At 39.6% G+C, this 22,153-nt stretch overlaps 1 protein-coding gene across 1 annotated transcript in view; it reads left to right on the plus strand.

The window, feature by feature from the left end:
- Nucleotides 1–22,153, plus strand: part of ABCD3 (ATP binding cassette subfamily D member 3) — an 86,519-nt gene that overhangs the window by 49,404 nt on the left and 14,962 nt on the right. The window contains exons 7-16 of the mRNA XM_062191777.1: nt 113–236; nt 4,321–4,377; nt 5,580–5,722; nt 11,036–11,105; nt 14,093–14,162; nt 14,248–14,345; nt 14,446–14,537; nt 16,167–16,255; nt 16,335–16,407; nt 17,640–17,703. Coding sequence (XP_062047761.1) covers nt 113–236; nt 4,321–4,377; nt 5,580–5,722; nt 11,036–11,105; nt 14,093–14,162; nt 14,248–14,345; nt 14,446–14,537; nt 16,167–16,255; nt 16,335–16,407; nt 17,640–17,703 — 880 coding nt within the window. The remainder of the gene's footprint in view (nt 1–112; nt 237–4,320; nt 4,378–5,579; nt 5,723–11,035; nt 11,106–14,092; nt 14,163–14,247; nt 14,346–14,445; nt 14,538–16,166; nt 16,256–16,334; nt 16,408–17,639; nt 17,704–22,153) is intronic.

Genomic DNA, 22,153 nt, shown 5'->3' on the forward strand with positions numbered 1-22,153 from the left:
GGCTCTAAACTTTTCTTTTTTTATATATTTGTACTAGGTAGTATAATGCAAATTTTTTTGTTTTATTTTAAAACTCGCTTGTTTTAAGTAATTTTTTTTACTGCTATTTCAGAGCTTTCACATATTATAAAATGGGAAATCTGGACAACAGAATAGCTAATCCAGACCAGCTGCTCACACAAGATGTTGAAAAATTTTGTAACAGTGTAGTTGATCTATATTCAAATCTTAGTAAGGTAAGTTTTTCTAATTTTTTATTATTTATTAAGTTTGTTGAATTTTGAATCTAAGAAAAGTTATACAGAATTGCATGGGCAAAACCATAGCATATAAATATTTAATGCTTTTATAAAAACATTGGAGTTATAATAGTTTTAATAATTAAAATAACAGTTTTTATATTATTTTAGGTGGTACTTTGGCCAAGAACTGACAGTTGAGTGTCTTAAAAAGATTTTGTAAGAGTTTGCAAGATGAGATTTTTGGACTGTAAACAGAAATTTGAGTTCTCATTTCTTGACCTGTGTATTTCTAGCAGTTGTTACAGATTGTCAGTTTATATTTCCAATTCCACATCCATAACACTAAACTAGGACTTCTTTCCTACCTGTTTCTCTGCTTCAGTATCTCCAATTCTTTTTTTTTTTTTTTAACTTTTATTTAATGAATATAAATTTCCAGTGTACAGCTTATGGATTACAATGGCTTCTCCCCCCCATAACTTCCCTCCCACCCGCAACCCTCCCCTCTCCCGCTCCCTCTCCCCTTCCATTTGCATCAAGATTCATTTTCAATTCTCTTTATATACAGAAGATCAATTTAGTATAAAGATTTCAACAGTTTGCACCCACATAGAAACACAAAGTGAAACATACTGTTTGAGTACTAGTTATAGCATTAAATCACAATGTACAGCACATTAAGGACAGAGATCCCACATGAGGAGCAAGTGCACAGTGGCTCCTGTTGTTGACCCAACAAATTGACACTCTAGTTTATGGCGCCAGTAACCATCCTAGGCTGTCGTCATGAGTTGCCAAGGCTATGGAAGCCTTCCAAGTTTGCCGACTCTGATCATATTTAGACAAGGTCATAAAAGACAGAGTGAGGATAGTAACCAATGATCCTAAGAGTGGCATTTACCAGGTTTGAACAATTATACAGCATTAAGTGGGGAAGAGGACCATCAGTACACACAGGTTGGGAGTAGAGCCATTGGTGGTAGAGGTTATGATTACAAAGGAATGAGGCCGAAGTGCACTAGACAGGGCCTAGAACAAAGGACAGAGTCATTATTAGAGGAGCTAAGAAAGGTGCTGTCTAAGCTACAATGAAGTTTTCTGATTGAGAGGCAAATAGAACCTGATAGAAGGGGCTTGATAATAATCTGGTGGGCTTCAGGCCTTGTAAGTTAAGAGGCCCAGACCTATCTATCTCTTCCCATGGGGTATATCCTAAGGGAGGTGTGAACCTCCTAGGGGAAGGCACTCTGTTGACTTTCATTACTTGGCTGGCCTGGGAGGAGAGCTGGCCAGGTAAAGGCAGGGGGCATCTCTAACAAGAAATTGACAGTTCTGCCTGCAATGTTGCTGACCCTACTTGACCATCCCCTCAGGTGCAGTGGTCACTTTGGAAGTTGGGCTGAGTGAAGGGCTTTTCAGCTTAGAGCCAATAAGATCTGTGGCTCTGACCTGGGCATCCTTCGACTCCAGGGCAGGTCCATTTCCAGTGATCCAACTCTTGGCAGAGCTGCCAGGGCTCTTCACAGTATCTCCAATTCTAATAGATCATTTAAAGTTTATTCAAAAAATTTTCAAAGGTAGTTAGTTTGCTTCAGTTTTCTAGACATTTTTATTTATTTGAAAGGGGGAAAGCAAGAAATGGAGGCAGACAGAGTTCCCATCACTGGTTGACACCCCAAATTCCCACAACAGCTGGAGCTGGGCCAGGAGCCAGGAGCCAGGAACTAAGATTCTCCCATGTGAGTGGCAAAGGTCCAATGATTTGAGTTGTAATTGCTGCCTCCCAGAGTGTGTGTTAGCAGGAAGTTGGAATTTGGTACAGGGCCAAGACTGGAACCCAGGCACTCTGATTATAGGATGTGGGTATTTTCCGTGGTGTCTTAACTGCTACTGCAAGGGCCCATCTTTTTAGTTTTCTCGTTACTGTTTTCCTCCTCTCAGTATGTTGCCAGAGCTCTTGACTCAGGCCATTTTTTGGCCCATGATTTTTTCCCACTTCTTTAGTTCATACTTGTCTTAGTGATCTTATCTCACCACCCTTACAGCTTTGCTGTGGTTTTCTCATTAAGCCGTCTTCTTTGTCATTGCTTCCTGCATTGACTAGGATGATGTGGTAGGTACCTATAGTTAGTTGTCTACCAGCATCCCCTCCGCTCTTCATCTGATAGGGTCCTCTTCCTGCTCTGATCCACGCAGCTGTCCTTGGTCTGGGTTAGGGAGCTTGTCTCAAGCTGGACCACTTATTATATCTTTGCATCTGGTCACAGTTGGCCCAGATATCCATTCTTAGGACAAAAAAATTTATAAGGATGTGGGTTACTTTTAAGACTCAGAATGATCCTGCTTCAACCATGTGGATGGAGAGAGGATAGGCAGTTCTTAGAAAAGAGATACATCCGGGGCTGGCATTGTGGCACAGCAGGTTAAAGCCCTGGCCCGCAATGCTGGCATCCCATATGAGTGCCAGTTCAAGTCCCGGCTGATCTATTTCCCATCCAGCCCTCTTCTATGGCCTGGAAAGGCAGTAGAAGATGGCCTAAGTCCTTGGGCCCCTGTACCCAAGTGGGAGATCTGGAAGAAACTCCTAGCTCCTAGCTTTGGATCAGCTCAGCTGCAGCCATTGTGGCCACTTGGGGAGTGAACCAGTGGATGGAGGACCTCTCTCTCTAGCTCTCTCTGTAACTCTTTCAAATAAATAAAATAAATCTTTAAAAAAAAACAAAAAAGAAAAAGAAAAATAATACATCCACAGGAACTTCTCTTCTTGTGCATGGGCCCACTACTAAGATACTTTTTCACTTCATGACAATCTTTTTTTCTTTTTTGAGTTCTCCAGAATCTTTTGCTAACTGATTCCAAATTCTAGGAACTCTGAGTACGTATTCTGAGTATAGGTTAGGGGAGTATATAGAGCTATTCATGAATCTGGTAGATACATTTTTTCAAATTATTTATTTATTTGAAAGGCAGAGATACAGAGAGGTTTTCTACCTGCTGGTTCACTCCCCAAATGACAACAGTCAGGTCTGGACCTGGCCAAAACCAGGAGCTAGAAACTCCATCTGGGTCTCCTACGAGGGTAACAGGGACCCAAATACTTGAGCCATCATCTGCTGCTTCCCAGAAGATGTAGTAACGGGAAGCTGGAGCGAGAAGTGGAGCCAGGACTCAAACCCAGGCATTCCTGTGTGGGATGCAGGTGTCCCTATCAGTGTCTTTGCTGTTCCCAAATTCCTTCTCAGTGTAGATCAGTTTTGTAGACAAACCATTATGTATTCTTTCTGTGGTGATACCAAGCAAGTTTATAAGCTCAGAGCTTACCACATCTGTGTTAGTGAGATTGTCATCAAATTAATTGTAATGGTATTATGTACTACAGTGTGCTCACTGTTTGAAACCAAACCATTTATTCTAGTGATAATATGGATATTAATCAGAAAGGGGTGGCTTCAGACTTAAAGTGAATGAACACAATTTATGTTTCTTGGAAAACACTTCAAAATATATACAACTGATAATGTAGCAGTTGAATTGTCTCTGTATGAGGGGCAGTATATTAATGTATGTTCTCAAAGCTTGAGTTTTATGTCACAGAATTAGGTTTATAAGCTCACATGATTATTTCAATGCATACACATTATGATAAGATAATTGAATAAAAACCTGTTAGAGGAGGAAGAGATTCTAATTTTACTGGTTAAGATTTGTGGAAATCAGGAAAAAGCTGATAACTGATTTGGGATTAACTCAGGTCATTTTATTCAGATGCCCTTATATTACATTGAGAAATTGCTAAGTTACTAAGGGTTAATTATCACAATAGAACTTATTTGAAAATAAATGTTTTTTCTACTTGTTATTCACTAGACATTGTTCAAACAATCTCCATTTTAAGTTTTCTTGAGAAAAGAACTGTCTTTTATATGTTTATTGATAAATGTATTGTTATAGTACATTATACATAATGGGAATCGTACATGCTGACAACATGTTGTGTTAACTGCCAATCTAGTTCTTTAGATTCAGTCAGCCTAATTCTTTAGTTTTAATTCTGTGTGTTCCAATATTTGTTTTGCAGCCATTTCTAGACATTGTTTTATATATCTTCAAGTTAACAAGTGCAATTGGAGCGCAAGTGAGTCTACTTTTATTCTGCCTTTTAAATTGCTCAAAAGTGTTGTCAATATATGTATATCTCAAAGAATGTTTTCCTTACTAGAGGCTGGGAAGGGTGGAAGAATGTGAGGAGATTTGCAAATGAGTACCAAAACGCAGTCAGGTGAAGGTGTTCCATAGGATAATAGAGTAACTATTGTTTGAGATAAAGGAAATGAAAAGGTTACTTGCCTGGTGTGATTGGTTTATGCTGGGTATATCTCTTGAAATACTCTGTTGCACCCCTTAGAAAGAATAGGTACTTCATATTAATCAAAAGTTTAAAAAATAGTAAAAAAATATGATATAGTTCCTGCTCAACAGGAGTTATGATAAAAGAGGTAGATATTCAAGCAATTATAATATAGTGTGATAAATATAATAGAAGCTTTAGTAAAGTATTTAGTACCTGGAAGAATCAGAGTTGATTTTTGAGCTGCTTTGGGGAGATAAGTAGGTATCCATTAGATGTTTCAGGCTTGTCTCACTACCTCTCTGAATGCTATGTTCAGGAAACAATGATTTCAGTGTGACAGAGCACAAGGATATGTAAGCGACTGAGGGAAGGGCCTGTGATGAGCTTAGAAAGATAAGCTTCAAGTTTTCTCCTGAGATTGTCCATGGTTGATGAGTTCATTTACAAAAGTAGAAGGTATAGCAGCTAGAAGCAAGGTATACAAGCAGGGCAAGGCAGCTGGAGTTGCTTTGGGGGATGTGAGTTTGAGTCCTTATGTAGAAATTGTATCTTGGGTACATCAGTGGTGGAACTGGAGGTATGAATTTTTAATGAGGAAGGAATCTGAGAGAAGATTAATTAATATCCAAAGAGAAGCACAAAAAGACACCTAAGGATTATTGTGGAGTCTTAAGAAAATATTAATTAAGAAGAGTTCCAATGGATGAGTGTTAATTAGATGCCATGGAAAAGTGAGAATTGCAATGAGATTTTGGGTGAGCAAAAGCAGTGGAGCAGAGAGATAAGCTGCTGTGGTTGGAGGAGGAGTAGTGGCTGAGTAGTGAAAGTGTAGAGAGGCTGGTACTTTTTCAGAAAAGAAACAAGATAAAAACAATTAACCAAGGGAGCAGTTTCTCAGTCATCGTGACAATCGTACATGTTTGCATCCAGTGAATTTATTGTGATATCCTTGAACCTTCTGTCCCTTTCTTTCCCTAAAATAATAGGGCCCAGCGAGCATGATGGCCTACTTGGTTGTTTCTGGGCTGTTCCTAACTCGACTTAGAAGACCCATTGGTAAGATGACAATAACTGAGCAGAAGTATGAAGGTGAATACAGATATGTTAATTCCCGGCTCATCACAAATAGGTAAGGAGAAATGTAATAAAGCTGTACTAAATTCACTTTTATAGATGTTGATGTAATCTCAAGTGACTTCTCAAAGCCTAATAATATACATATTAGGGTTTGAAAAATACACTTCACAAAGGGTATTTATGTTATGAAGTAAGAATCTTCCACATTTTGAGATCCTTTTTTTTTTTTTTAAATATTTTATTTATTTATTTGAAAAGAGAAGGAAAAAGAGACAGACAGACAAATCTTCCATCTGCTGGTTCATTCCCTAAATGGCTCCAACAGCTGGGGTGGACCAGGCTGAAGCCAGGAACCAGGAGCTTCTTCTGGGTCTCCTGCATCGGTGCAGGAGCCCAAGGACTTAGACCATTTTCCACTGCTGTCCCAGGCTTATTGCCAGGGAGCCGGATCAGAAGTGGAGCAGTAGGTACTCAAAACAGTGCCCATGTGGGATGCTGTGGGCGCCAGCACTGTAAGCAGTGGCCTAACCCGCTGTGCCACAGCACTGGTCCCTCCTTTTCTTTTTTTAAAAGATGTTTATTTGTTGATTTAATTTATTTGAAAGTTAGATAGAGAGTCAGAGAACTTCCATCCACTGGTTTACTTCCTAAATGCCTGAAACAACTAGGACTGGTCTAGGCCACAGTCAGGAGCATTGGGTGGCAGGGACTTGATTAATGAGGCATCATCTGCTGCCTCCAAGGGTGCACATTAGCAGGGAGCTGAAATTGAGAGCAGAGCTAGAACTGGAACCGAGGCATTCCAATGCTCCAGTGTCCCAAGTGGCATCTTAACTGCTGTGCCAGACATCCACCCCTCACACCCTTTTTTTCTTAACAAGGAAGTATTCCTGATTTGTATCATCATATGTATAGTTCACTAATTTTCTGATCATCTCCCTTTAAGCATAGTCAAGGTATAATTCCAATTCCAATTTTCTTATACTGCTGAAAGAAATTTTGTCTCAATTTATCCAAAAATATTTTGAGACTATGTTTGTAATGCTCAGTAATTCATTCTCAACTGCATGTGTTTCTACTTGCCTTCTGAGTTTTAAAATCTAAATAGGAAGAAACATGTGTTTGGACCCAGCTATACTAATTTCAAAGTCTACTTCCTCTACTTAACAGTTATATGATTTTGGCTGGCGCCGTGGCTCGATAGGCTAATCCTCCGCCTTACGGCACCAGCACACTGGGTTCTAGTCCCGATCGGGGCACCGGATTCTGTCCTGGTTGCCCCTCTTCCAGGCCAGCTCTCTGCTGTGGCCCAGGAGTGCAGTAGAGGATGGCCCAAGTCCTTGGGCCCTGTACCCCATGGGAGACCAGGAGAAGCACCTGGCTCCTGCCTTTGGATCGGCGCAGCGCACCGGCCGTGGCGGCCATTGGAGGGTGAACCAACAGTAAAGAAAGACCTTTCTCTCTGTCTCTCTCTCTCACTATCCACTCTGCCTGTCAAAAACAAAACAAAAAACAGAAAAGTTATATGATTTTAGCTTGTTATTTCTAGCCTCATTTTTCTTTTTCATAATAGGTAGATATATAGGATTATTAGGATTACATTTGCATATATACATACACACACACACACACATATATATATATACACATACACAGCTTTACCTCAGTTTTTGTTAATTAGCAAGAGCTAAAATTTTCTCATGTGATCCATCAACTTCCAGTCGTTTTGAGTATACTAATATTTATTTAAAAATCTGTAGGCTATTCCATAGGACTTTACCGAGTTACTTAGGAAATTGCTTTTTTAAGAGTTCACACATCCCTTTTTGTCCTTGGAATGTTTAAATTAAAGTGGAACCAATTTTGAGTGGGTTTTTGTGCTCTAAAGAGGCAGAGGAATAGATGGATAAGTGAAGAGATGATTTTCCAATTAAATGAAAGATGGTATCAGCGAGGATGTTTTCAACCACAAGAAATAGAAAACATGACTCAGATGGCTCTGATAAATAGGCGATAGCTACTTCCCATAAGACGGGGCAGTGTCTGGTACAGCATGGTCAAAGCTCTGCTCTGCCCTTATGTGCTTTCCTTGTCCTCAGAGTTTTTCTTGTGATCACCAGATTTCACCAGCTTCTCTTCCCTGGTAAAAGGTCTGGGAATAATAAGGGGCCATTTCTTCTTAGAAAAAATACCCTATACCCCAAGTCCCACAGCTGACTCTGCTTCATGTCTCATTGAGCAGAATGACCACTTGCTCATGACTGAAGTGGTCACAGCAAAGTGATTGTGTTGGACCATTTGGGATCTATATTTTCTGAAGGGGGTTGAGGTCATTCCTAAAGCATTAAGGTGCACAGAATAGGATAGACAGCTCTAAGAGAATTGGAGTTCTCTTAGGAAGAAAGATACAGAAGAGAATAATGTTGGCTAGGCAGCCATTGGTATACTGAGGTATTCTGTCCATTTTGCTTTTTGATGAGGGGTGAAATGACTAGGTTCAGGAGAATCCTCACCTCATGTGCCTCCATAGGGTCAGATATGCAGAGGAGGGACAAGGATATAAGAAGTAATTATAGAGACAGAATTATGGGATACTCTTATTTGGTATTCTTAAAACTGGGACTCTTGGCCGGCGCCGTGGCTCAACAGGCTAATCCTCCGCCTTCCGGCGCCGGCACACCGGGTTCTAGTCCCGGTCGGGGCACCGATCCTGTCCCGGTTGCCCCTCTTCCAGGCCAGCTCTCTGCTGTGGCCAGGGAGTGCAGTGGAGGATGGCCCAAGTGTTTGGGCTCTGCACCCCATGGGAGACCAGGAGAAGCACCTGGCTCCTGCCATCGGAACAGCGCGGTGCGCCGGCCGCAGCGCGCTACCGCGGCGGCCATTAGAGGGTGAACCAACGGCAAAGGAAGACCTTTCTCTCTGTCTCTCTCTCTCTCTCACTGTCCACTCTGCCTGTCAAAAAAAAAAAAAAAAAAAAGAAGTAATTATAGAGACAGAATTATGGGATACTCTTATTTGGTATTCTTAAAACTGGGACTCTTGGCCGGCGCCGTGGCTTAACAGGCTAATCCTCAGCCTTGCGGCGCCGGCACACTGGGTTCTAGTCCCGGTTGGGGCGCCGGATTCTATCCCGGTTGCCCCTCTTCCAGGCCAGCTCTCTGCTATGGCCTGGGAAGGCAGTGGAGGATGGCCCAAGTGCTTGGGCCCTGCACCCGCATGGGAGACCAGGAGAAGCGCCTGGCTCCTGGCTTCGGATCAGCAAGATGCGCCGGCCGCAGCAGCCATTGGAGGGTGAACCAACAGCAAAAAGGAAGACCTTTCTGTCTCATACTATCCACTCTGCCTGTCAAAAAAAAAAAAAAAAAAAAAAAAAACTGGGACTCTTTTTTTTTTTTTTTTTTTTAAAGATTTATTTATTTACTTATTTGAGAGGTAGAGTTACAGTGAGAGGGAGAGACAGAGAGAAAGGTCTTCCATCCTCTGGTTCACTCCCCAAATGGCTGCGACGGCTGGAGCTGCGCCGATCCGAAGCCAAGAGCCAGGAGCTTCTTCCAGGTCTCCCATGCAGGTGCAGGGGCCCAAGTCCTTGGGCCATCCTCTGCTGCTTTCCCAGGCCATAGCAGAGAGCTGGATGGAAAGAGGAGCAGTCGAGATTAGAACCGGTGCCCAGATGGGATGCTGGCGCCGCAGGTGGAGGATCAACCTATGTGCCATAGCGCCGGCTCGGGACTCTATTTCTTTGTCAAGGAAACCATGTAGCAGGATAAAAGGCAGTACATCTTTATGGAAAGTTTACTTTACTTGAAGGGGTTGAAGTAGGAAGCAATTTGTTCTTATGGTGAAAAATTGCAGGTAGGGCCTGTATTATGGTGCAGCAGGCCACCTGTGATGCTGGCATTCTATGTGAGTACAGATTTGTGTCTCAGCTCCTCCATTTTTGATCCAGCTCCCTGCTAATGCCCCTAGGGAGGCAGTAGAGAATTTCCTAACTACTTGGGCCCCAGATACCCACCTGGTGACTCAGATGGAGTTCCTGACTCCCAGCTTTGGCCTGACCCAGCTGTGGTCATTTAGGGAGTGAACCAGCATATGGAAGATCTCTGTCTCTCCCTGTCTGTAACTCTGCCTCTCAAATAAATAAATCCTTAAAAAAAATTGTGAATACATTTTGCAGTGGAGTAAAAAACTCAAATTTTTAAGTGAAAAGAAGCTTTGAAGAAAATTATTTATTGAAAGACATTTCTTTCTTTTCCTTTTTTTTTTTTTTTTTAAAGATCTATTTGTCTGTCTGTCCATCCATCCATCTGAAAGACGGAGAGACAGAGATCTTTGACCTGCTGGTTCACTTTCCGAATGTGTACAACAGCCAAGGCTGGGCCAGGCTGAAGCCAGGAAACAGGAACTCTGTCCTAGTCTCCCACATGGATGGCAGGGACCCAAGCACTTGGCCATCATCTGCTACCTTTCTAGGCATGTTAGCGGGAAGCTGAATCTGAAATGGAGCTGCTGGGACTTGAAGCAGTGCTCCAGTATGGGATCCCAGCATTGCAAGTGGCAGCTAAACCTGCTGTTCTACATCTGTGACCCTTGAAGGCTATTTCAATTGTGCCTTCTAGACTCCCATGTAAATATTTACTTTTCTCTGTTGTAAGAGGTACTTTGCTGGGAAAATTTACATCATCCTTATAAAGTGGAAAAATTACAAACTTTAGAGTCAGAGCAGAATTATAAGTTCAGTACATTGGCTCTCTGGCTGTGTGACGTTCACAGATTTACTTAACTACACTGAGGCTTTCTTCTTCTATAATATATCCTTTTTTCCTAGTCATTCTGGTGACCCATTCAGACCAGCTTAAGAAAAGGGGAATTGTGAGGATATGATGGGGTTCCAAGAATAAGATCAACCTCTGACCAAACAGGCCTCCTCAGAGCTGCCTGCTTTTGGTTTAAGAGCATGTCAAGTTGTTTTTTTTTTTTCCCCTCTCCCTCCTGTGTTGGTCTCTACTATAACTTGTAGTCTATAACGTTGGTGCTAGCTCTTTATTTCCATATATTTTGACATCTTCCTTCTGTGTCTTATTTCAAACTTCTGAGAATTAACTTGGTACAACTTTTCTAGCCAGGCTACATATAGCAAGGGCTGCAGTCCAAGTTGCAATCCAGTTAGGTGTGTATTCTGGAGTTCTAATCCCCTGAGTAGGAGCAGGATCTTAAATTCAGACCAATGCTTGACATGCACCAGATAAGCTGTTAGCCACAAAATATCGGTTTGAATGCAAATGTTCAATTCTCAAATACTGTATTTCTATTATTTTTCAGGCTTAGCTAATGTTAAAATTAATTGCTAAATTATTTTTTTTAATAGTGAAGAAATTGCCTTTTACAATGGGAATAAAAGAGAAAAGCAGACAGTCTACTCAGTCTTCCGAAAACTGGTAAGATGACATACTTGAGGCACATGCATTGATGGAAAGAATTTTGTTTGGCTTGTACCATCTTTAAGTTATGTGTATATTATATATCTTTTAGATAGATATACACACGTGTGTACATAACTTAAAGATACTTATTTTTAAATAGCTATAAGTGATTTTATACCATGTATTTTTTTAAATATTTATTTTATTTTTTTGAAAGGTTACAGGGCCGGCGCCGCGGCTCACTAGGCTAATCCTCCGCCTTGCAGCGCCGGCACACCGGGTTCTAGTCCCGGTCGGGGCACTGGATTCTGTCCCGGTTGCCCCTCTTCCAGGCCAGCTCTCTGCTGTGGCCCGGGAGTGCAGTGGAGGATGGCCCAAGTGCTTGGGCCCTGCACCCCATGGGAGACCAGGAGAAGCACCTGGCATCGGATCAGCGCGGTGCGCCGGCCACAGCGCGCCGCGCCGGCCACAGCGCGCCAACCACAGCGGCCATTGGAGGGTGAACCAACGACAAAAGGAAGACTTTTCTGTCTCTCTCTCTCACTGTCCACTCTGCTTGTCAAAAAAAAAAAAAAAAAAGAAAGAAAGAAAAGACAGGTTACAGAGAGAGGTCTTCCATCTGCTAGTTCACTCCCCAGATGGCTGCAATGGCCAGAGCTGTGCTGATCCAAAGCCAGGAGCCAGGAGCTTCTTCCGGGTCTTCTCCCACGTGGGTGTAGGGGCCCGAGGACTTGGGCCATCTTCCACTGCTTTCCCAAGCCATAGCAGAGAGCTGGATTGGAAGAGGAGCAACTGGGTCTAGAACCGGCACCTGTATGGGATGCCAGTGCTTCAGGCCAGGGCTTTAACCTGCTCTGCCACAGTGCCGGCCCCTATGCCATAGTTTTAGTAGAAACATGAGTGTTAAAGACTATTGTATCAATTAAACTGCCCATTTATAAAAATGGATAAGATTTATTCAAATACTCCTCAGTGCATTTTTATGGATATTTCTTAGGAATTTTATTTAGCTTTAAATTTAGTGATTCCTACAGAAAGAGTTTGTTCCTGCAGCATTCAGGAAAATCCTGTGAAGAATAATCTGCATAATAATATGCAGAGCAGGGCCAGCAGGCATTTTCTGGTTTAAGGGCGATAGAGTACATATATTGTAAGCCTTTCAGATGTGTGATCTCCATTGCAACTCTTCACTTCTGCCTCTCAGAGGTAGCCATATTCAAAATGAAATGAGTGGATGTGGCTATGTTCTAATAAAACTGTACTTACAAAAACAGTCGCGGGCTGGATCGTGGGTGCTAAGTTTGCTGACCTTTGATTTAGAACATAAACTTTGTTTCATGTGAAAGCTCTAACATAGTTTTTATTTAGTTGCCACTTGAGAAATTTGAATTCAAGTAATTTTATTCATTGTCCATTCAAAAGTTAGTGTTGTCTGACTGCTTGCTCCAGGTAGTAATGATCATGATGTTAAGCGGGATGATTAAAATGCTGCCTTTTCTTTTTTTAGTGAATGTAAAATGCTGCCGTTTTATTTAGTGAAAGTTTGTGAAATTAAATGCATATTTTAGGTTGTTTAGAAAAAGTGAAGAAGTGTCATTTTAAATTATTTACAAAATTTGATCTTTGCCATGTTGATATTTAGTATGACTAAACTTTAGCATGCTCACGGATAAAATGCATTTAAGGTAATTTACTAGCTGTTCTTCACATGGTTTATTGATTCTCATTCTTCAGATTTTCAGTCCAAATGTTAATTCCTTTTTGAGGCTTTTCCTTCCCTGATCAGCTTATTTGAAATGACCTTAGACAGTTACTCTGTTTCTTTAAAATTTCAATTTGCCATTTATAATTGTCTTGCTCGTTTATGATCATCCTCTTGCACTAGGATGTGAACTTGGTGAGCTCAGGAACCTTGTCTGTTTTGTTCACTGGCGTTATCCAGCTGTGAGCAGGGTGTCTGACACAGGCTAAAATGCTGCACTTGTTGCTGTAGTTGCAGAAGAGACTGGACGAGCTGCCACGTGCTCAGGAAGGTCAGGTTTTAGCGAGGAGACAGTATGTACGGGACGGGCTGTTCTGTGTAATAACAGGCAGAATCAATTCTGTGACCACATGCAGCAGGCTCAAGAAATAGAGTAGATTTTGGCTATTGCTTAGCTATTTGGCTAGAATGACCAAGAAAGTCTTTATTGAGGAGGTAATGATTAAGCAGAAACCTACATGAAGTGAAAGAGTTACCCATAAAATGTACATTTTTAGGAACAGGGTATTCCTGGTGGTGGGGGTGGCAAGAGGAAAGCCGTAAGAAAAGAGCATGTTTGAGAGCTCAGTGAGAAGGAGCGAAGGAGCGGCAGATGATGGCTTGAAAGTGGACTCCAGTGCCAGGTTATGCAGGACCTTGCATCATCTGATAAGTAGATCACTAGCAAACACTGAAAATCCAGAATAAAAAGCAGTTTTTAGGACTGTAATTTTGATGTGACGCGTGCTCAGGATAAAGCTACAGACTCAGGCTGTGTGGCACAGATTTCCGTTCACGCTTGATTTAGATTGTGTGTGACAAGCTTTTGAGAAGGCACAGATGATGTTGCCTGTCTACTGAAAGTGAAGCCTTGTGTACCAATCTGGACTGCTAGTGTTTTAGGCAAGTGAGCTTATCCCTCTGTTCTTTTTACTTTGGTTGTTGATCAGTTTGAGGATATATGTATCTGACATTATTGTGACTACTATTACATGTAAGGCAAAAAATTATTAAAATGAATTATATAATTTCCATTCTTTTTACATAAAAATGGTTTCATGAAGTCTTTGGCACCTGCTCTATGTTTAGCATTCTGCTCGGCTAAGTGTGATGTACAATATGATCAGAAATCACAGTCACACAGTAAAATATTTTTGGAATATATTATTTATATAGTTGTTTTATCCTCATGGAAATTTGAATTTTTTATATGTATAAATATAAATATATATATGTATATATGTATTTTGTTTTCTGCTAGGTGGAGCACCTGCATAATTTCATTTTGTTCCGGTTCTCTATGGGCTTCATTGATAGTATAATTGCCAAATGTAAGTATATTTTAAAAGAGATGGTCAGTGAGATTTGAGGAAAAATTGCAATATTGCTAATGTTTTAAATCTTTCCTTGTTTCAGACCTGGCCACTGTAGTTGGTTACCTAGTTGTCAGCCGCCCTTTTCTAGATTTGTCTCACCCTCGACATCTCAAGAGTACACATTCAGAACTTCTGGAGGTACAGTGATGACAGTAAAATGGAAAACCAAATACAAAAATAAAGACTGGTTTTTAACTTTGGAAATGTAAGTGAAAACTAATATTTATTTCTATTTAAGGATTACTACCAAAGTGGAAGAATGCTTTTGCGAATGTCTCAAGCTCTGGGTCGAATAGTTTTGGCTGGACGTGAAATGACTAGATTGGCTGGGTAAGATTGGTAAAAATGAGCAATTGCAGAGAATGATCTTTTCAAAAATATGTTTTCCTTAATGTTTATATCTAATTGAACTTAGGATAAGGGGATATTTCCTGTTCCAGCAAGCTGATTTCGATAGAAAACTAGACTTTTCTCTGATAGTAAACTTCATGTTTCCTAAAGATGGTTGTCTGGAGCATAACGCTAGATTAGTGATTCTCAAGCTGTTGTTCCATGGACACTGGCATTGATAAGTTGGGAAGTATTGAGTCATGGTAGTTTTTTTTTTAATTCACAGAAATTTAAGTTAATTGAGTAGAATTGTCGGATTTGAATTTTCTGTCTTCCCTGCAATATATATGTATATACATATATATTTTTTTCCCCTTAAATTTGATAATGGCAACCTAACAGAACAGATGGAGAAAAATGAAAAGTTAACTTGAGTTATATGTAGGTGCAGTTTTATATATGGGTGTATTGTCTAGTATTAAAATGGTTCTTAGCTATAGAGTAGAATTGAATATTTTAGTATGTCAAGCTCTAATATACAGGGCACAGTGTAGTATAAACACACTATAATGTGAACACCACTATAAATTTCAGGTTACTTGAAGGAATTTGAAGTCTTTTACTCTTCCTAGGCCTGTGATCCATCGTTTTTTTCTCCTTTGGCAGTTAAGATCTTCATGGCAAGATTGGATGTTGTAAACCACTATTAGGAGTCCTTTTCTCTTGAGAATACTAATGTTCTTCCTACTTCCTAATAGCTTTTCTCATGCCTTTACAGTTCATGTTGTATAGCATATGGGGTGCTTCTGTTCATTTAGGATTTTTTTGAGCCATTTATTGAGGTATGAAGGATATATAAAACATTGTATACATTTTATGTGTGCAGTGAATATGGGGATAAATTATATACTTGTGAAGCCATCACCGCCATCAACTACATGAGCATATCCATTGCCTCCTAAAGTTTCCTTTAGGAAGTTGCTGTTTGTTATGAACGGAAAAATCCTGTTTTGCTCCTTTGATTTTCTCTTTGACCATTATGTCATTTTTATACTCCCAAACCTCTTGTCATTATTTTTGATTTCTCTATGTTATCACAGTGGTTTCAAAACCATCTCATATTAAGAACTCTCCTTCTTTTCCCATCTTATGAACAAGAAATGTCCTAGATTCTTCCCTATTTGCAGAGAGCTAGCGTGCATTTGACATACTTCTAGTAAATGCCTTCCTCGGATAGAAAAGCAAACTTTACACATGGCTTTATAGGTCATCCAGCAGGAACTCCCCATCCACACTTCCTGGTCTAAGGAATATACTAGCAGTCGTCCTTTTGTAGTATCTACGAGAAACTTCCTTAAAATTCTAACAGCAAACAGTCATCTTGCCTTGCTTGTTAACAAAGTATCTGTTGAGGTGGGGATGCTCTGAAACCTGTCCTCTTATCCTCTTATTCCTGCTCTTCAACTGAAGCGTAATAAAACGTGTATTATCATTAATACTTTATGTTGATGAGACGTCTTTTAGGTTTCACTTAAACTAGAGTATAATTTTAGAAACTAAACTTTGCATAAATAAATATTAATGATAGTCTGCAGTTTTAATTATGATTTTCTTTTTAAAACTTTTTAGTTTTACTGCCCGGATTACAGAACTAATGCAAGTGTTAAAGGATTTAAATCAAGGCAAATATGAACGCACAATGGTCTCACAGGAAAAAGGTAAGTATGAATCTTACAACCTAGGTCACAGTATTATGTTTTGCTGACATGTTGCTTTAATACTTATTTTTCATTTAAGGTATTGAAGAAGCACAAATCAGTCCCTTGATACCTGGTGCTGGAGAAATCATCAATGCAGATAACATTATAAAGTATGTATAGAAAATGGTTCTTTAGCACCATAAACATTTGCTAAATTTCCTAGTAGCTTTTCTCTTTCAGCTTCCAATTGCTTCATGTTTAATTTAAAGTTACCCTTTTTTTTCTTTTAACAGCTTTGAGATATAAATTTATATGTATTTAAGGTATATAACTTGGTGTTTCAATCTAAGTGTACATTGTGAAATGCTTCCTGCATTCCAGCTAATTAATGTCTGTATTCACTTAGTAATCAGTTACCATTTGTGTGTGTGAGTGTGAGTGTGGGTGTGTGGGTAAGTGTGCAGAGGTGGTGAGAATTTAAGGTCTGTCTTAGCAAATTTCAGGTAGTCAATGTATTATTAACTATTGTCCCCAGACTGAACATTAGATCTCTAGAACTTACTCATCTTGCAAAGCATAATGGAGACTTTCATACATTTGAGCAGCGTTCTTCCCACTTCTCTCTCCCCTTAATCCCTGGCAACCACCATTCTATTCTCTGTTTCCATAAATTTCACTATTTTAGTTTTCACATACAGGTAAGATCATACAGTATTTCTTTCTGTATCTTGCTCATGTTGCTTAACATAATGTCCTCAACTCCATCCATGTTGTTGACAATAGTAAGGTTTTCTTCTTTTTCAACACTAATATTCCATTGTGCGTGTGTGTGTGTGTGTGTGTAACATACAGACATGCATACACACACTATGTTTTCTTTATCCTTCTGTTGGTTGAAAGACATTTCTAAGCTGCTGTAAATAATAGTGAACATGGGAATTGTGTATGTCTCTGAGGTACTGATTTTATCTTTGATTGTATATTCAAAAGTTGGCATGCTAGGTTATATAGAAGTTCTATTTTTAATTTTTTGAGGAACCTCCATACTGTTTTCCATAATGGCTGTACTAATTTACATTCCCATCAGCAGTGTACAAGGGTTTCCTTTTTTCCACATCTCACCAACAGTTATCTTTTGTCTTTTTTATAAAAGCTACCTTAGGTGTGAGATGGTAATTCTCTGTGGTTTTGATTTGTATTTCCCTGATGAATAGAGACACTGAGCATATTTTCCATGCCTAATGGCCTTCTGAATTTCTTTTTTTTAAGAAGTGTGTCTCAGTGGGCCCTTTGCCCATTTTTTCGGTTTTTTTTTTTTTTTTTTTTTTGTATTTGGGTTATTGAATTGTGTGAATTCCTTATATATTTATAAATTATTCTTTTTTATTAATTTCTTGTATAGGTTTGATCATGTTCCTTTGGCAACGCCAAATGGAGACATCTTGATCAGAGACCTTAATTTTGAAGTAAGTTTTAAGTGATACATAAAACCTTAAATCATCTTTAGAATGTAAACTGAAAATCTCTTGTCTGAATATTTAAATGAATTTTAGTATTTTCCTTAATCTCTGAATCCACAGAATTGCTTTAAAAAAATCAGTTTTTGGAACATTTAGAAATCTATTTTTCTTAATTGACAGAACTTTAAAGTTTCAAATGCTGGTATCAGAAAACTTGTGCAAATAAAGTCCATGTCAAGAAAGCCACAGAAGATACAGTTAATTGGAATCTCCAGTGGATAATGAATATTTAAACACGAAAGTGTAATCTTTTTAAATAAAAAAATTATGTTTTGATATTGTGTTTACTCTGAGGGAGAATTTATACCTATTAAAACAAAATAATAGACTTTCTTATTACTGATACAAGCTGTGAAGAGCAGCAGAATAGCACCGCAAATAGCCCCTCAGAGTGCAGGCACTTGGCTCAGTGGTGAAGACGCTGCTTAGGATGCCTGTATCCCATATTGGAGTGCTTCTGATTCCCGCTTCTTGTGAATGCTTACCCTTGGAGGCAACAGTGATGTCTCAAGTAGTTCCTGCCACCATGTGTGAGATATGAATTGAGTTCTGGGCTCCTGTCTTCAGCTTGGCCAAGTCTCAGCTGTTGCAGGCATTTGTGGAGTAAACTAATAATGGGTGGGAGATGTATGTGTCTATCTCCATCTCCCTGCCTTTCAAATAAATGCAATAAGCCACTTGCCCAAAACAAGTAAAACCTCATAACCAAGTGAATAATGATTCAGGCAAATTTAAAAAGACAAGTCAGGGGCAGGCATTTGGTGTAGTGAAGGTGCTACTCGAGTGTCTGTTTCCTCTGTCAGAGTCTTGACTCCCAGTCCCACCTCTGTTCCCAGTTTCAGCTTCCTGCTAGTGCATGCCCTGGGATGCAGCAGGTGCTGCCTCAAGTAGGGTAGAAAGGGATATGAGACTTCTCCATTGAAGAGTCAATGTTGGCCTTTCCCTTTCTGTAAACCAACAACATAGACCCTTAAACAGAGAGAGAAGGGTTTTGGGGACTGTAAGTCCAGATACTTGGCTGTAGACAGATCGTTGCTATACTAAAGTTGTTACTTACTTTTAATCTAAAGTCCTTTATTTTAAAGTCCTTATGTTTGGATTTAATATATTTCTGGCAAGTCCCTATAACACCACTTTCATTGTCTTGTAAAGGCCCTCACCTTCTTACTTTTATTTTGGTTTCATTTGGGAATTTAGGTGAGTCACCTGTTATTCCCTACTTGTTAAGTTTTTTACTTCATTAACTGTGTTCCTCACCTCCTGGTGTTTATCCTGTTACTTTGGCTTTGTTTTCTGCACCCCTAGGAGCTTTCTTTGACTTTTGTCCTCTTTGTCCACTGTTGGGACTCCCTTTGCTATCCTTTCTGACTCTGAGTATTCTAAGTTAGTGTTGACTTTTTCCTCATGTATCCTGTCTTTATGTCATTTTTCATAGCATAACCTTTCTTTATTCACTTCTTTGTGGCATCCAATTATTTTCTACTCATCTAGCTCACTTGATAGTAAAGATTCCTCTCTCTTGGAAAGAGGCATAATAAATCTGCCCATCACAAATAAATGTTTTGTGCTTTACCATTGATTTGTCTTTTGGATTACGTTATAACCAAATAATGTAAAGTTCTCTGGGATAAGAGATTTTATACCTTTTTCCTTTATAAACTCCTCAGCACAGGCATATTTATCTGAGAGATCAGCACAGGCATATTCTTCTGAGAGATCAGGTGGACTGAAGAGACCCTAAGAGATAACCATGTGTAGGTTATCAAGTGGGGATTAAAATACCCATATACTTTGTAACTTACTCAAATGTTTACCTTTTCAGTAAGGCATGTTTAAAGAAGCCAGTAACTCATGACCAGCATACTTTTATATGAGCTCTCTTTTACTTAAGTCATATTTATTTATAGAATTTTCAAATCATACTATGGTAATTTCATAGGAAGTAGGATTTATCAATGAATGTTCTTTTGGGGAAACATTTTTATTGGTAAAATATAGGGGTTCAGAGCATTCCTTGGTCCAGTAAAGCAATTCCTGAGCTCCAATACAATGCTTAGAACTTAATTTTCAGTTAAAATTACCTTTGACTTTTAGTCTTTTTTTAAAATTTTTTTTTAATTTTTTTTTTTATTTTTGACAGGCAGAGTGGACAGTGAGAGAGAGACAGAGAGAAAGGTCTTCCTTTTGCCGTTGGTTCACCCTCCAATGGCCACTGCGGTAGCACACTGCGGCCGGCGCACCGCGCTGATCCGATGGCAGGAGCCAGGTGCTTCTCCTGGTCTCCCATGGGGTGCAGGACCCAAGCACTTGGGCCATCCTCCACTGCACTCCCTGGCCATAGCAGAGAGCTGGCCTGGAAGAGGGGCAACCGGGACAGGATCGGTGCCCCGACCGGGACTAGAACCCTGTGTGCCGGCGCCGCAAGGCGGAGGATTAGCCTAGTGAGCTGCGGCGCCGGCCTTGACTTTTAGTCTTAATTCAACTCCTGCAAAATAAGTGTTTATAGATCTTTAATATGAAAAAATTTTCAGACTTACTCTGGTTGATATGGTAATTATAACTTTTTGTACGACTTTGGAAAGAATAATGGAATAAAGAAAAGTTAATGCTGAACCTAGATCACTTGAGCATAAGATAGTACTCAAGGATTTCAGTAAGTCTAATAACTACTTCTACAATTCATCACAGTCTTGACTTTTGAGTTTCCTGGCATACTGTAACAAATAATACAAAGGGATATTGTTAGGAGGAGAAATACTGGTGCAGTTGTAAACCACAGTGAGCAGTTTGAGGCTTATTTTACTTGGCATCATGTTTTTAAGATTCATCCATGCAGTGGCATGTGTCTGAATTTGATTTTTTTTTTAAGGTTGACTGACATCCCCTTGTATGTATATACCACATTTCACATTTTGTCTGTCCATTCATCTGCTTGGATTATTGCCACCTTTTGGTTATTGGGAATAATGCTGATGGGCCTGCATTTCATCACAGTAAAACCAGAGTCCTTCAATGGGTTATAATATCCTATCGCATTTGCCTGCCCCCCTACTTACCTGCCTGAGCTCATTGTCTACTCTTCATTGTCATCCCCCCAAGTCAGCCTCCTTTCTATGTTTTGAATAAGAGGCACATTTCTGCTTCAGTACCTTTGCACCAGCTGTTGTGGGTGAAGGTGGGACTGGAATAGTTCTCCTCTAGATCAAATTCTAATAAACTTGCAAAGGTTTAGCCCAGTTGTCATTTCAGTGAGGTCTGTTCTGACCACCTTAAAATGTGACTCCCCCACTCCCAGGTTTTCTTACCCTGACCTGGTTTTCCTCCATAAGCACTTAATTTTTAATATACTATTTAATTTACTTAAATGCTATTTAATTTACTTATTAAGCATGGTCATTATTGTATGTTTTCTTCCTTTAGAATTTAAATTAATAGTGATAAGGCGAGGATTTTTCTTTTTTATTTCTTATGTCACCTCAGAGTCTGACATAGAACATTCAGTACGATATTGGAAATAAATAATAAGAATCTAAGGCTCACCAGTTTAAAAAAACTTGTCAAAGACAGGTGACCAACTTGGGTAACTCCAGTCTCTCAGGTCTTATTTCCTGTTGTGCTACATTGGTGTTAATGTTGTAAACTAAAATTGTAAACCATATTTTCTGATTTTTAAAGAGTTGATTAGACACTGAAATGGCTTGTTAACTTAGAACTGAAACCACTCTTTACATTTTTTCCATTAATATTATCTTTATGTCATTATGGAGCAATTTAATAGCGCATGTAAATGATTATAATACACATATACTTGAATCCAACACTTAATTTCTAAGAATCTAATCCACAGGAACTTTTTATTTTTATTTTTTGCTCATTCATAAGTTTACTGGCTAAATCAGAAGGTCATTGCAGTAGTATCTAAAGGACAAATTAGAAGGCAGATGACCTATTTAACCAAAGGGAAATATGTAAACAAATTACAGCACATTCCTACTATAGAATGTACCTCAGGCATTTAAAAAATAAAAGAAATCCCAATATACTGACCTGGAAGAACATCTGAGCAAAAGCAAGTTGTAGAATAGTCTATACAGTACAATTCCATTTCCTTTTTTTAAAAAAAAGATTATTTATTTATTTATTTATTTGAAAGTCAGAGTTACAGAGAGGCAGAGGCAGAGAGAGGTTTTACACCTGCTGGTTCATTCTCCAAACAGCTGCAACTGCTGGAACTAGGCTGATCGGAAGCCAGGAGCCAGGAGCTTCTTGCAGGTCTCCCATGTGGGTGCAGGGGCCCAAGGACTGGGGCCATCTTCCACTGCTTTCCCAGGCCATAGCAGAGAGATGGATTAGAAGTAGCTGGGACTCAAACTGGCGCCCATAAGGGATGCTGGTA

The sequence above is a fragment of the Lepus europaeus genome, chromosome 5, assembly GCF_033115175.1.
Source record: "Lepus europaeus isolate LE1 chromosome 5, mLepTim1.pri, whole genome shotgun sequence".
NCBI lineage: Eukaryota > Metazoa > Chordata > Mammalia > Lagomorpha > Leporidae > Lepus > Lepus europaeus.